This window comes from Ostrea edulis, chromosome 7, assembly GCF_947568905.1.
Source record: "Ostrea edulis chromosome 7, xbOstEdul1.1, whole genome shotgun sequence".
Taxonomy (NCBI): domain Eukaryota; kingdom Metazoa; phylum Mollusca; class Bivalvia; order Ostreida; family Ostreidae; genus Ostrea; species Ostrea edulis.
Genome location: NC_079170.1, coordinates 28,600,992 through 28,615,983, shown reverse-complemented (window position 1 = coordinate 28,615,983; position 14,992 = coordinate 28,600,992). Strand labels below are relative to the sequence as shown.

Genomic DNA, 14,992 nt, shown 5'->3' with positions numbered 1-14,992 from the left:
AATTCAAATTTACATGAAAGCTTCCTGATATAATCCAGATCCAAGTCTTAAAATCATGGCCCCTGGGGGGTGGGATGGGGCCACAATAGGGGGATCAAAATTGTACAAACATATAGGGAAAATCTTTAAAAATCTTCTCGAGAACCACTGGGCTAGAAAAGCTTGACATTTACATATCGAGGGGGCACTGTATATGATTGGTTTTATCAACACCTTTGTGAATGTCGATTGGATTAACACCTTTGTTATATTGACTGGTTTTATCTACACCTTTGTTTAATTAAGTTGATTGGTTTTGATGTGCATGTATACAGCACATGCCATATGTAATAAAAATCTTGTAATGTGTGTGGAAAATCTTGTAATGCATATAAAGCAGAAATTTTTAAACATTAAAGACAAGATTTCGGACATAAATGTATATCAAGTTTTTGCATTTACATTCCAATAATTTGTATAAAAATCACAAGATTTTGTAAACACATCACAAGATTATTGAATACAGTTACAATTTACACACTATAAGTAAGTACATGTACAGTCAATCTCCGTTATCTTGAACTCAATTGGGCCAAAAACAAAGTTCGAGATATCCCTGGGTTCGAGATACTAAGGTTAAAACTGCATAAAGACAATGCAGTTGGGACTTTCTACTCACTTCAACATATACATGTACATGGTATTCGAAATATCTATGTTTAAGATACTGAAGATCAACTGTACACGGTACATGTAGGTCAAACTACAGGAAGATCTTGTTAAGATCAAACTTCCTGTGACAAACAAAACCAATAAAAAAAAATTCCCAACCAGCAATACATGCAGATTTGTAAGAAAGTAGAAACAAATTATTTTCAGAAATACATGGATTTATTCTGATATTTAAGACTGAATTACTTTATCTACAAACATTTTTTTTATTAATAAAGTTTAACAAAGTGATGCATAATATTAACAAGCAAGTCAGTATATATATATAAATCTCTATATATCTTAGACTGATGGAGATTCTTAGCATACAATGTTTTTGCTATTAAAGACCACATGAAATCAAAGTACCAGAACCAGTCACAAACCTTGGTCTTCAACAATTCGCTGAAATCAGCTTCAACAGAGCACTCTCACTTAGACAACAGTGTGGAATTGGTCACTCAAGAATAGATATTCTGAACTCTTCACATTAAAAACAACCTGTCTCCACTATTAGGAATCAGGTTACATAAATTTGAAGTGTCTCCAGCATGAATCAAAAACTGTCAATAAATAATAAAATGTGCAAGGCTACCACTGCTAGCAGTTAATGGCCTTCCCTGCATATGCTGCTAAGTTGGCTTCTCGTAAGGCTTCCGATACCGTCTGCAATTACAAAAAATTTAAATTTAGCTACCACATACAGAGCCACAGTTACAGATCTATTTTTTTTTCATGAGCCTGGTTTTCAAAGTTGGAAGAAATACGAGTGAATTCACTTACAGGATGTGCATGACAAACTCGAGCAATGTCCTCACATGATGCTCCATATTCCATAGCTAAAACAGCTTCATTGATTAATTCTCCAGCCACCTGATAAAAGAGTAGAAAATTCACTAAATTCCAGTAGTATTAAATAACACTCATACAAAAAGATGACGTTAACCAAGTGAAATGTTTTTAACTCATTCACTAAAAGCTGAATAGCCCTGAACAATGTATACAGAACTTTCCCGTAAAACTCTCGGGTTGGTTTGATCAAGACATATTCTTTCACTTTGATAATGAAAATACTCACTGAACCTATGAAGTGACATCCCAATAATTTATCGGTTTCTTTATCAGCTAAAACTTTCACGAATCCATCTGTGTCATCATTTGTCTTGGCCCGACTGTTGGCCACCAATGGGAATTTTCCTACCTTGTAGACTACTCCCTAAAATCCAAGCATAAAATTTACATCAAATGCAGTTAATATTGCTTGATCAATATCTTACCACAATTAAGAATGAATAGTTAATTAATCTTTAATACTAAAAAATATTAATTAGTAAAATTAGCAGAGATTGTCATTTTTACATGTACTAAAGCAGTTCCATGCACTTTACTTCCAGCAAAAACAGAACCTAGATTTCTTTGTTAAAAGATGAATAACTGTCCCTGGTTCATATAATTTATAAACTGAGATTCACATACATTTCACATGAATTAAATGCAAATGTTGATGCCTGACTGATTCCTAGACAGATATTACCAATTCGAATACAGGAACTGCCTCACAATCTGGTCAATATAAATATCCTGATATTCAGGAATGTCCACCCTTCAGAGCTGCTTCACATGGTCCACAATAGGGGATCAAAGTTTTACATACAAATATATAGGGAAAATCTTTAAAAATCTTCTTCTCAAGAACCACTGAGCCAGAAAAGCTGAGATTTATATGAAAGCTTCCTTATATAATGCAGATTCTAAATTGTTAAAATCATGGCCCCCGGGGGTCGGATGGGGCCACAATAGGGGATCAAAGTTTTACATACAAATATATAGGAAAAATCTTTAAAAATCTTCTTCTCAAGAACCACTGAGCCAGAAAAGCTGAGATTTATATGATAGCTTCCTGATATAGTGCAAATTCTAAATTGTTAAAATCATGGCCCCCGGGGGTAGGATGGGGCCACAATAGGGGGTCAAAGTTTTACAGAAAAATCTTTATAAATCTTCTTCCCAAAAACCACTGAGCCAGAAAAGCTGAGGTTTATATGAAAGCTTCCTGATATAGTGCAGATTCTAAATTGTTAAGAACATGGCCCCCGGGGGTCGGATGGGACCACAATAGGGGGTCAAAGTTTTACATACAAATATATAGGAAAAATCTTCTTCCCAGAACCACTGAGCCAGAAAAGCTGAGATTTATATGAAAGCTTTCTGATATAGTGCAGATTCAGGTTTGTTAAAATCATGCCCCCCCCCCCCCCTCCCCCCGGGGGTAGGATGGGGCCACAATAGGGGATCAAAGTTTTACATACAAATATATAGGGAAATTTTTTTAAAAATCTTCTTCTCACGAACCATTGGGCCAAAGAAGTTCACATTTACATGAAAGCTTTCTGACATAGTGTAGATTCAAGTTTGCAAAAACCATGGCCTCCAGGGGTAGGTTTGGGGCCATAATAGGGACTACGGTTTTACATGCAAATAGATATGGAAAATCTTCTGATATGGACCAAGGTGACTCAGGTGAGCGATGTGGCCCATGGGCCTCTTGATTTTTTTTTTTTAAAAGATCAATATGAATTACCCAACACGAAAGAACCTGAGTGCAAGTCAAATTTTGGTGTACAGCTGTATATGTTGAATAGATAGACCAGGATGGGAATTTAAACAGATTATGGCACATTAAATTGTACACATTCTTGTATAGTACTGAGGATATACACTCTGTAGATTACCTCCTCCTTCAGCTGCTCCTCTGTCTTGCCTACCCAGGCCACCTCTGGGTGAGTGTAAATGACTGAGGGGACACAGTTATAGTCAAGATGGACAGCTCCGCCCATCATCCCCTCCACACAAATGATGCCTGTAAAAACATTTTACAATATTTCATGTAAATTTTAAAAATTTATAACTTATGATCCCTGCTAAGTCAAAACTTCACAAAATTACAGATGACTGTTAAATTAAAATTTAAAGTAAAAAATTTCTCAAAATTACATAAAAATTCACAAAATCTAATAAATGCCTGCTAAAGTGGACACTTTATCTTGATTACGAGATGCTTGTCTGTAACATTGTCTGCAATGCTAGCACTTACCCTCATCCTCCGCTTTGTGTGCCAGCATTGGTCCATTTATGCAGTCACCAATAGCATAAACACTAAAACAAGAAAGATTCAACTTACATGTAGAATGATAAGAGACAACACAATTTGTCAGTTTTCATGGGGCTCTAATCGCTGCTGATATTGTGGTACAAGATACATTAGCAGAAAGAAAGACAACTCTTACAAGCCAAAAACAAAATAAAATCAAAGACAATTTCTATAAAAACACAAAAAGCAAAACAACTCCCATGGAGTTTATCAAACAAAAATAGAGAATCTGGGTGTCATCATTTAAAAAGAAACATAACTCTTACAAAAAGAAATGAAAAATTAACACTCCTCAAGCAAAATAAATGACAACCTATTATTTCATGAAATCAGATCCCTTATCTAAACATAAAAAAATTACCTTATGAATGCAAGTAGCATTTCAATAAAACTTAATTCAAATAATATCTATATCAAAGTATCTTTATAAAGCAAAATTTTGTATTTTAAAATCTCTAAAGAAATGCAGACCTTGGAACCACAGTCTGGAATCGTGAGTTGACCTCTACCCTCCCTCGGCTGTCCTTGGGAATTCCTGCTTCCTCTAAGCCAATGTTGTTGGTGTATGGCCTCCTACCGATACACACCAGTAACACGTCGCATTCTATCTGAAATGTTAAACATCCGCGAAATGGAAATACATACATCAACTCCTCTCTGTCTGTATGATGTAATTTCCTGACGACAAAATCAAATATCCATGTCCTTCATTTATACATGAACATTTGGTTTTTTTTAAAATAAAATAATCAGCTCTTGTAAATTATGATCAAACTTCAAATTATCGTCCACTCCAGCAAATCCATTGATTATATAGATGTAAAATATAGGTAGCATGCATTACCTCTTCTTGTTTTTGGTTTTTCACGCCCTCAACGGCCACCTTAATTTTGTCTCCAACTCTAGAAGCACTGGTAACTTTGGTGTCCATTTTGAATTTCAGTCCTTGTTTTTGAAGGATTCGTTGAAAGTTTTTGGCAACATCCAAATCAATTCCCACACCTCCAACATTGGATAAGAATTCCACACATGTTACATCAGCTCCGTATCTCTGCCACACGGATCCCTACAGAAACAGCCAAATCTAAGTGATTTGTAGCCCAATATATCTCTGCCACACCAATCCCTACAGAAACAACCTAACCTAAGTGATTTGTTGTAGCCTAATGCTGAAAGACGTACCCACAGACACCTACAGCTGGAGATGTCTCTGTACGAGTGAAAAATTGTAAAAAAAAAAAAAAAAAAATTTTAAAAAATTGTCAAGTCTTACTGTACGTGTTTGTTTGTAAGTGAAACATCTTGTAGCGTTGAAGCGCATGTTAATTATCGTACGCTTCAGTCAAAAAATAAAGGGGAGGCAACACCGTGTAGATTGATATGTTGACCACACCATTCTTTTAAAACTGACACAACACCTGTAGTATTACTTCTTTACAATTCATTATGGCTTTTTCAAATTTCCCACTACCACAGAGACTGTCATGATATTCCTGAATTTTTTGTACCTGCACAAACTGCCAAATAAATCTGTTATGAAACTGTTGTTTATATAAATCATTTCCATAGATAAAATGACCTGCTACACACCAGTTCTACTCCAATGACACCGGCACCAATGACCACCATTTTCTCGGGAACTTTTTCCAATGACAAGGCTCCCGTTGATGACACGACTGTTTTCTCATCAATCTGTTGATAGCAAAACAATTTCTTCTAGCATATGCATATAATAGTATTTTAAGAAAGATTCATTTCACCAGACACATACAGTAAAACACCGTTACGGTGAGTTCACACTTACAATTAAGTAATTTTCATTTCCTGTAGATTTCAAACATATTATGAAATAATTGGATATAACGAATAACATTTAAAACAAAACAAAATTTGTCCCTCCTTCTTCACTATAAGCATGCTTAACTGTAATCATAAATTCATGATGATAAGTACTTGCTCGAACTACCCAGCTGTCTATATCTGAAGTTTTCATTTGTCTTTTAAGATATCCCACACTCAGTAAACAGATGGTTACTGTCCAGATTATCAAGCTTCTTCATTTTCACCTCTGTGTCTGTTTTAAAACCACAAAATTACCTCAATTCCTGGGAAGGGGGTAACTTCTGATCCCGTGGCTATCAGGATGTTTTTAGAGGAGATTTTCTCTTCTGTCCCGTCAGCTTTGGTCACTGTGACTTCATTTGGGCCAGTGATTTTTCCAAATCCATCTACTCGTGTAACCTACAGTATTACGGTACATGTAGAACACTGTATATTTATCATTACTGTGTGCTATGGACTACTTGTGACCTACAGTATTACGGTACAGTACATGTAGAACACTGTATACTTATCATTACTGTGTGCTATGGACTATTTGGGACAATCATGAAGTAGTACTATCCGAGTTGTTCTACATAAATATTTGGCATTGATCATAAATTAGCAAAATTAACACCAAAATTTAATGCCAAATATATGTACAACAAAGGTGCCAAAAGGTTTAATTTCTGGTTTTCATTCACCCTCGTGTACATAAAAAATGCTGCAGGTATTATTTTTTTTCATAATTCTAACTTATGATAAACTTTACAGATAAAATATGTGTCCCTAGATTAAGAAACTACTTCCCTTTCAATATGGTATCCAAAGATTAAAAAGCCTATCAAAAAAATTAGTGAATTATCCCAAACTAATGCATGTTTAATGTTGAATAATTATTTATCACCATGACAAAGTACTAAGTATTTTCAATCTGTCTGCATCAAGTTGCGCTGAAAACTTCATTTGTTTTCAAAGAAAAGTGATGACAGTATGATGAAAATTGGCCCCGAGAACCTGATTATTAACTTATCATTGTCGCAAGCCACAGCTGAAATGTACGCTCCTAGCCTTAAAAAAGGTACATATGCCGGTTTGCAAGGTCAACTCTTAGTACAACAACATGCACCTTCCCTCCACTGGAACTGGGCATGCTGTTGATTTGGGTGTAGACTTTTTAATCCAATGGTTGGGTGATCATTAATGGACTATGCATTGGCAAAATATAAATCTACTCCCAATAAATGATATTTGGATAGTTTCTCATCATATGGCAGAAACAGCATTGAGAATTTGTGTTATTTCACGAGAGCTGACCATAACAGATTTCTATTCAAAAAACAATGATGGCCCTAAACATGGCTACTTTGACCCAATATAAAACTTGAAGTCTCTACTTTGTATAGCTCAAACATAATGACCCATTCATAATTAAGTTGTGATCAAACGGAAAAACATGCCAAAAATGACATCCAACATTCTTTGGCCTCAGGTGCATAAAAATCAATAATTCATAATTATCAATCAAAAACGAATGGTCACTGTTCTAAATTGATAACAAATTAAGTCAAACACATGTCATACATGTGATATAATTGTCTAAAGCTACGATTTTTTGAAACTTGATAAACTCTTACTTTGTTTTGCTTGAATAGATGGGCTATGCCGCCTGTCAACCCTTTGACAGCTTTTTCTTTGGTGGCCATCGATTTCGCCAGATTAAGACGTACCCCATCAACTGTAAATTAAATTACATTTTCTGATTTATATACATGTAATATATATGTAATACACACAAAAAAATCTATTTCAAAATCTTAGTATTATGGAAACAAATTCAATTTGGCAATTTAATCAGTATAAAATGAATCCCTCTATATACATACACAATTGGAACACAGAACGTTAACAAAAATTACACCTGACTGAGAAATCTGACAATCGAAATAAAGCCTCATTCAAAAGGTAATTTACATGAAATCATTCCAAATGCATCAAATTAATGCAAATCAAATTTGGCACCACATTTACATGACAAGAGTAATGTGTAGTGAACTACCAGTAGTGTAAATCATTATGAATTACAAAACAGATAATTACTACACATACCTATTCTAGCAACTAGGTTTTAAAGAATATATAAACCATTTGAACACGATAATGTAAATAAACAAAGAACATAATAAACTGAGCACACTAACATTCAATGCCTCTGTTACTGAGATCATTAGAAGTGGCTAGGTGGTAGAAATGAGAGTTGTTGAGCAGTGCTTTAGACGGGATACAGCCCACATTCAGACAGGTGCCTCCTAGCGTGGGGTTTTTCTCCACACAAACTGTCTACAATACAAAGTCCTATCATCATAAATTTACATTCAATAATAATCCATATATTAATAATAATTCAATAATCTTACAGCCAATCTGCAAAATTTATAAATAAACAAATAAACACACATATAGTTTCATACTACATTTTCTGTATCATGAATCTACAGCTCCATGAATCTGACAATGAAACTTTAATTTAAAGTTGAAGGTCACACTTAATCTAAATCTCTGCTAGTGAAACTTGACAATTCTGCAAAACTTGACACTGACAACATTCAATGTCTTACCTTCATTCCCAGCTGACAACAATCAATGTCTTACCTTCATTCCCAGCTGACAACACTCAATGTCTTACCTTCATTCCCAGCTGACAACAATCAATGTCTTACCTTCATTCCCAGCTGACAACAATCAATGTCTTACCTTCATTCCCAGCTGACAACATTCAATGTCTTACCTTCATTCCCAGCTGACAACAATCAATGTCTTACCTTCATTCCCAGCTGACAACAATCAATGTCTTACCTTCATTCCCAGCTGACAACATTCAATGTCTTACCTTCATTCCCAGCTGACAACAATCAATGTCTTACCTTCATTCCCAGCTGAGCAGCTTTGATGGCTGCAACATATCCTCCTGGGCCAGAACCAATTACCACTAAGTCATTGTCAGCTACAAATAGTTTTATCTAGTGTTTATATATATCTACATGTATATGCATACAAAATAAACAAAAATATTAAGGATGCTACATAATTCTTTTATATCCCCCCCCCCCCCCAATTATTTCATTTTGTAAAACAATACCCCCCTATTTAACAATCACTTGATTTTCTTGAGCATGATCACAAGAAATGCATTACCACCAGTCATCAGGGCTCGAAATTAACATATGCCGTCAATCTGTGACTGGTTAAAAGTCTGGCAGACTGACTGACATTTGTTTTAGTCAGTCCGATGGAACTGGTTAATTTTCTAAAGCATCATTTTGGAAAATATACTTATGAAATTTTATACACACATTTGGCATGCTTCGGTCTGTAGATATCAGACGAATCTGATTCGTAAATATGAATCCCACAGTTAAGTGTTACAATATCGTCTGAGGCATATTGAGTTAAATTTCATTTTAATAACATTAACGAAATATGTTTAATTGTTTCTAGAAAACTTTGTTGGACTGCTAAATTTTTCTGCGTTGAAATTATACCCCACCAGTCCGGCTGGACTGGTGACATAAAATGTTACCTTCAAGCCCTGGTCATTCAGTTGCTGAACTTGATAAAAAGCTATATTCATATATATATGTCCAATACCCTTTGTCAGTAGATGTTTGAAATTGACAATACAAAGTTAAGGATCTGAAGAAGGAACTAATGAACTGATACACCATTTAAAATGGATGTATGATACACACAAGCATAGCTTTGGTCAACAATCTATGGTGTCTCAGTATCCATGTTTTTACAGCGGACACTGAGTCATAGGTATAACACTTGAGTTTGACTGACCTCCACTTGAGTAACTTCGGTGTTGTGCGGACAGACATCTCATCGCATCTTTGCCGATACCAACCTGCCGAAACAAAATTAGCAGAAAGCATACATTAATACACGTACACAAAACAACTGAAAAAAAAAACAATGTACAGTACTGGCTTTATATCTTTAAATTAAACATTTACATTCACCAATGCTTTGTCAACAATCATCTTACTAATTCAATATTTAAATATTCTGACATAAAGGAACTCATGTTTATGTCAAAAAAGAATAGCTTTATTTGGAGCATATACATCCTTTTTTATCTGCAGAATATAAGTTCAAGGAACAAATGTCTAGTTTGTTTGCATTTATTATGGGGATCTATAAACAGTGTAAGAATGGAGTAATTATTCCTGTTTCATTAGCTTTGCCAATTATCAATTACACAAACTAGGCCTTTTTTTTATTTGAGTTGGTTTACGGATCCGCCGCACTGATTTTTTGGGATGCTGGAAAAAAATTAAAATGGTTTTTCACTCCTTTTTATATTTCCGACGCTGTAATTTTTCCTTTTCACAAAAAAAAAAGAGAAAGAAAGAAAACAGATTCCGCTGGACTGGATTGAAGACAGACGCCTCCGTCGAAATCTCGGAACAGTCCATAATATCCATGTGTCATGTGTGGAATATCAGTCAACTTCAGCCGGTGCTAACAATTATTCTGCTGCACCTTAGTAACAATGCTTTTTGCTTCCAATAAGTTATCTGTTTATGAAACTAACTTCTAATTAGCATTAGTTATGCATTGCATACCATTTAGATATGTAAATCCCAAAATAAAAACAAACACTTGTTTTTAGATGGCATCCATGACGTATGTTGGGTTGCACTAATCACCTAAACAAGTATAACCCTACCTGACCTTACCATGCATACATTTTGCCGAGGATACACTTTTAAATTCTCATTAACGAATTTTAAAGAAATATTCTTCATAATTTTAAAATATGTGTAATTCTTCATATATTGAAGGAGGTTGAAAACATATTTAACATTATTGAATTCATTCATTGTCTACCAACAGTAAATTGATCTGACCTATATATAATTTTATATATAAAATTCAGAATTTTTTAATAAATGTTTGTAGGGTTCATGAATTTTATTTATAACTTTACTTGACTTCATAAATAAGACTTTAAAACTTTAAAAGTAAATTTTTAGACAAAATATATGCTTGGTAAGGTCAGTCAGGATTTTGGTACTTCAGGTGATTAGTGTGTCCCTATATACGTCATGGATGCCATCTTTTGAATGGAAAAACGATGTGGTTCTATTATTTTGGGATTTACATAACTAAACGGTAAACAATGGACATTTGATAATGATAGAAACTTAATTTAATAAACAAATAATATTTTTGAAGGAAACAGCATTGTTGCCAAGGTGCACAATAGTCGCTATACACCACCGTCTTAAGTTGACAGTGAAGAGAATATTAAAGTTGATAATAAAACATTGACCTCAAATCAAGTTCATTTTTATTACTTAACATTTTATCATTTAAACTTTTTTTTTTACCTCCTCTGAACGGATTTGAAAATTTTGAAATCCATAAACCAATTAAAAAAAAAAATTGGCCCTACCCTATATATCCATTACCTATAAAACTATAATACAAACAACCTTGAGATATATAAACATGACAAAAATGGTCTTAGTTATTTGGCAGCCCCCCACCCCCCTTTTAGTACTTTCATGACTTGGGTTTATATAATTATATTTATCATAAACATAATTGTAATCCAAATCAAAATACAACTCCCCATATATTTCAACACACTTTGCTAGGTGTAAAAACTTAACAAATTCATATGTATAAGCCCAAGGCTAAATTTGTAACATATCGCCCCAAGTTACATCCCTTTGCGGGGTCAGCCCAAGGTCAATCAATGAAAAACCAAGTTTTCCTTCTTTACCTTACCAAATGCAAGACATTATTACTTTGCAGTTTAGCTCATTATCAAGTTTTCATACAAGTTACTTAATGTGTTACCCCAATCTGGGGCATTTTTGTACTTGACTGCAATTGATGGAAAAATAACATTTACCTAAAAGCTATAGGGCAATGTAGCGAAATATGATTTTTAACCAGGAGATGACCAACAAGGGACATAACTTGCGCGAAGTGTTCATCCGTGTATTACTTAGAAAGTATGCTGGTCCAATACCTAATCTGAAATTCCTCCGACTCTTACCCCCGCTTTTATAGTGTGACGTGCGGGGGAGAGTCAGAGCGGACTCCATATTGATAAGTGGGAATTCAGCGACACCAGCTGACTGCTTTACCTACCTCTAACAACTTTATTTCGCGGATCTATCTTCTATGACACGAGCTCGAGGATTCAGTTATCGGAAGATTATTCTACAAATAGATCATGATTAATATGATGCTATCACCGTTTAAACGATGGAATTTTGTGTGTAATTGTTGATGTCATGCGCAAAGAAATCGAATGGCGAGTTGGCGACCTAATTCAATTGATGCTTCATTTGTTGGTGTTAGGGCCATTTAAACGGCGATAGCATCATATCAATCATGATCTATTTGTAGAATATTAATAATCTTCCGATAACTGAATCCTCGCGTCTTGGAAGATAGATCCACGAAATAAAGTTGAAAGAGGTAGGTAAAGCAGCGACACCAGCTGGTGTCGCTGAATTCCCACTTTTCAATATGGAGTCCGCTCTGACTCTACCCCGCAAATGTCACAATACAAAAGCGGGGGTAAGAGTCATAGGAATCTCGGATTAGTCCAATACCATGATGCAATTGTGGCAAATAATGTTGTGCAATCATTTCTCAATTGATATTCATGCATTATCCATTTAAGGAATTCAAAATTATATTTCAGTCTGCATTGACACTTTGACAGATCTATACCCTTGGTCATACTCAGTATGATACCGAAGAGGATTGTTACCTAGGAAATTCGGACGAAACATGTCAACTTTCGCTGACAGACCAATTTCTTCGACTGATGTAACTTTAAAACTTTAAGTTTCAAGAAATATTTTTGTAATAGCTCTCTTATTTGTTGAATTACGTTGTTTTATACCTAATAAACAATCTCAAATTGTGTAACGTTAGATCGAGCAGTTTTGGTGCACGTTTAAATACATGAAGAATTCAATGCCTTGTTTCGTTTGACTAATCATTTCTTTCTTCAGACTATAATCTACTTATTGAGTGGCACTGCATTTATTTACCCGAAATTTGTTAACTGTTGATGCCAGCATGATGATGTCTGCTCTCCTTGAAAACGTTTGAAGTCAGCTGCCACAAGAGGGCGCAATATTGATATAAACTGGTTACCTACCCTTTCATTCCACGTGAATGTCAGACACTTCGGACCACAGATATTTCGGTCCAAAGACTTTTCGGTCCAAGACACTTAGGCCTGAAGTTGGACATTTCGGCACAACTTTTTGAGACATTTTGACTTAAAGACATCTCGGCTCAAGACATTTCAGCCCAATTTTTTCCCGTCCGAGACACATCGATTCATTTTTGGGCCCTACTTCACTCGGCTTAAGAGCAATATCGACTCTTCAGCCCAGTGACCCTTCGGCCTAATGACATTTCAGCCAAGAGACACTTAACAGCTTGTGGGTTGTTTTTTGTTTTGTTTTGTTTTGTTTCTGTGTTTATTTTTGGTCCCCCCCCCCTTGCCTTAGGTCTATATAGCACCCGTATTTCCCTAGAATAAAAAGAAAAGAATACTAATATGACTAAGAATCCAACAAAAATCGATTTGCGTATCTTGTTTTCTGCAATGGTAATATCGATTTAGGATGTCTAAAATATAAGCAAATCCTTGGAAGTTAATAGTTTGCAAACTTCGTAGAGAGGAAGAGGAATCTGCAAACTTCGTATAGAGGGAATGTGCAAATTTAGTATAGAGGAAAGGGAATGTGCAAATTTAGTATAGAGGAAAGGGAATGTGCAAACTTAGTATAGAGGAAAGGGAATGTGCAAACTTAGTATAGAGGAAAGGAAACTGCAAACTTAATATAGAGGAAAGAGAACTGCAAACTTAGTATAGAGGAAAGGTGATCTACAAATTTAGTGTAGAGGAAAGGGAACTGCAAACTTAGTATAGAGGAAAGGGAACTGCAAACTTAGTATAGAGGAAAGGGAATGTGAAAACTTAGTATAGAGGAAAGGGAACTGCAAACTTAGTATAGAGGAAAGGTAATCTGCAAATTTAGTGTAGAGGAAAGGGAACTGTAAACTTAGTATAGGGGAAAGGGAATGTGCAAACTTAGTATAGAGAAAAGTGAACTGCAAACTTAGTATAGAGGAAAGGGAACTGCAAACTTAGTATAGAGGAAAGGGAACTGCAAACTTAGTATAGAGGAAAGGGAATGTACAAGCTTAGTATAGAGGAAAGGGAACTGCAAACTTAGTATAGAGGAAAGAAAAGAGGTGGTGATTTTCAGAGCCCCTATTTCTGGGTAATGGGCGTGGGAATTTGAAAACACATGAATCATAGTACATTTTCCTGATAATATAAATTATGTATAGAACTTTGCATATTTCTCCCTTATGTAAGTTAGCTTTCTCTTTTCCAGAGTATGTTGATATGCATTTTATAATTGATGATGTCAACATGCGAAATAATTATGTTCATGATCACATGCAAGTTATATACTGTAGGATCGGGCAAGAAAAAAACAAAAACAAGAATCGCATAGGTTAATGAATATTACCCACATGTGAAATCCAACATGCGATATGGATTTCGTATGTTGTCACGCAAGTTATCTCCGGCAACTGAGCCACCATGATCAGATAAAGATTGATTCCTAACCAAGTATATTAATTGAAAACTAGGAAAAACAGTCTTAGTCGACTAAACACGCCCCCTTTTTAAAACAATGCATTTTTGTGGTTTATATACTATTAAGATATTATAGATTGAAATTAATACATGACTGTACGTGGTCATTTCTCTGATTTTCGAAAAAGAGCAGGCTCACGTGGAGCCGTCAGCGAAACTCTAAAACTCTTCAATATCGAAAATATTTCATATAGTTAATCGCTGGAAAATGACTGAAATATTGGCCAAAACGGTGTTAAACAACACAATCAATCATTCATATATGATTGTACTTGTTTTATTTGAAATGGAGAATTTTCGTTGATAACCTGGTGGGAATTGTATGCTGTTTAACGTCCTGTAAGAGAAGAAATGTGTGGAAGACTTAGTCATCGAACTTTTAAAGTAGTTTAATCATATAGGCGATAAATTACATTTTATTCCAACAAATCCATATATTCAGTACATTTGTTGATGCCTGGAAAAGAACCAGAGAAGTTCCATTGTAACATCGAATAATGAACAGCTTATAAATTATTATAAAACATCTTCTAATCTTCTAATTCTAAGACTGAAGTGACCTTTTCTCTTATCTACCGGTATCATCCTCAGCGTGTCATATTCTACATCTT

At 34.9% G+C, this 14,992-nt stretch overlaps 1 protein-coding gene across 2 annotated transcripts; it reads right to left on the bottom strand.

Annotated features, from left to right (window-relative positions):
- Positions 1–851: 851 nt before the first annotated feature.
- On the bottom strand, positions 852–12,882 carry LOC125655615 (dihydrolipoyl dehydrogenase, mitochondrial-like). 2 transcript variants are annotated; one of them, XM_048885954.2, is made up of 14 exons: positions 12,748–12,882; positions 9,506–9,569; positions 8,587–8,666; positions 7,864–8,002; positions 7,300–7,400; positions 5,939–6,082; positions 5,432–5,533; positions 4,686–4,907; positions 4,313–4,449; positions 3,785–3,846; positions 3,423–3,550; positions 1,769–1,906; positions 1,474–1,563; positions 852–1,356 (listed from the first exon to the last, which is right to left on the bottom strand). In XM_048885954.2, exons 1-14 carry the CDS (start codon positions 12,775–12,777, stop codon positions 1,291–1,293), a joined length of 1,503 nt encoding a protein of 500 aa, XP_048741911.2. In that variant the 5' UTR covers positions 12,778–12,882; the 3' UTR covers positions 852–1,290. The 2 variants fall into 2 exon arrangements, with proteins under 2 accessions (XP_048741911.2, XP_048741912.1); XM_048885955.2 differs by lacking the exons at positions 8,587–8,666; positions 9,506–9,569; positions 12,748–12,882 and adding an exon at positions 8,281–8,301.
- Between the last annotated feature and the right edge of the window lie 2,110 nt (positions 12,883–14,992).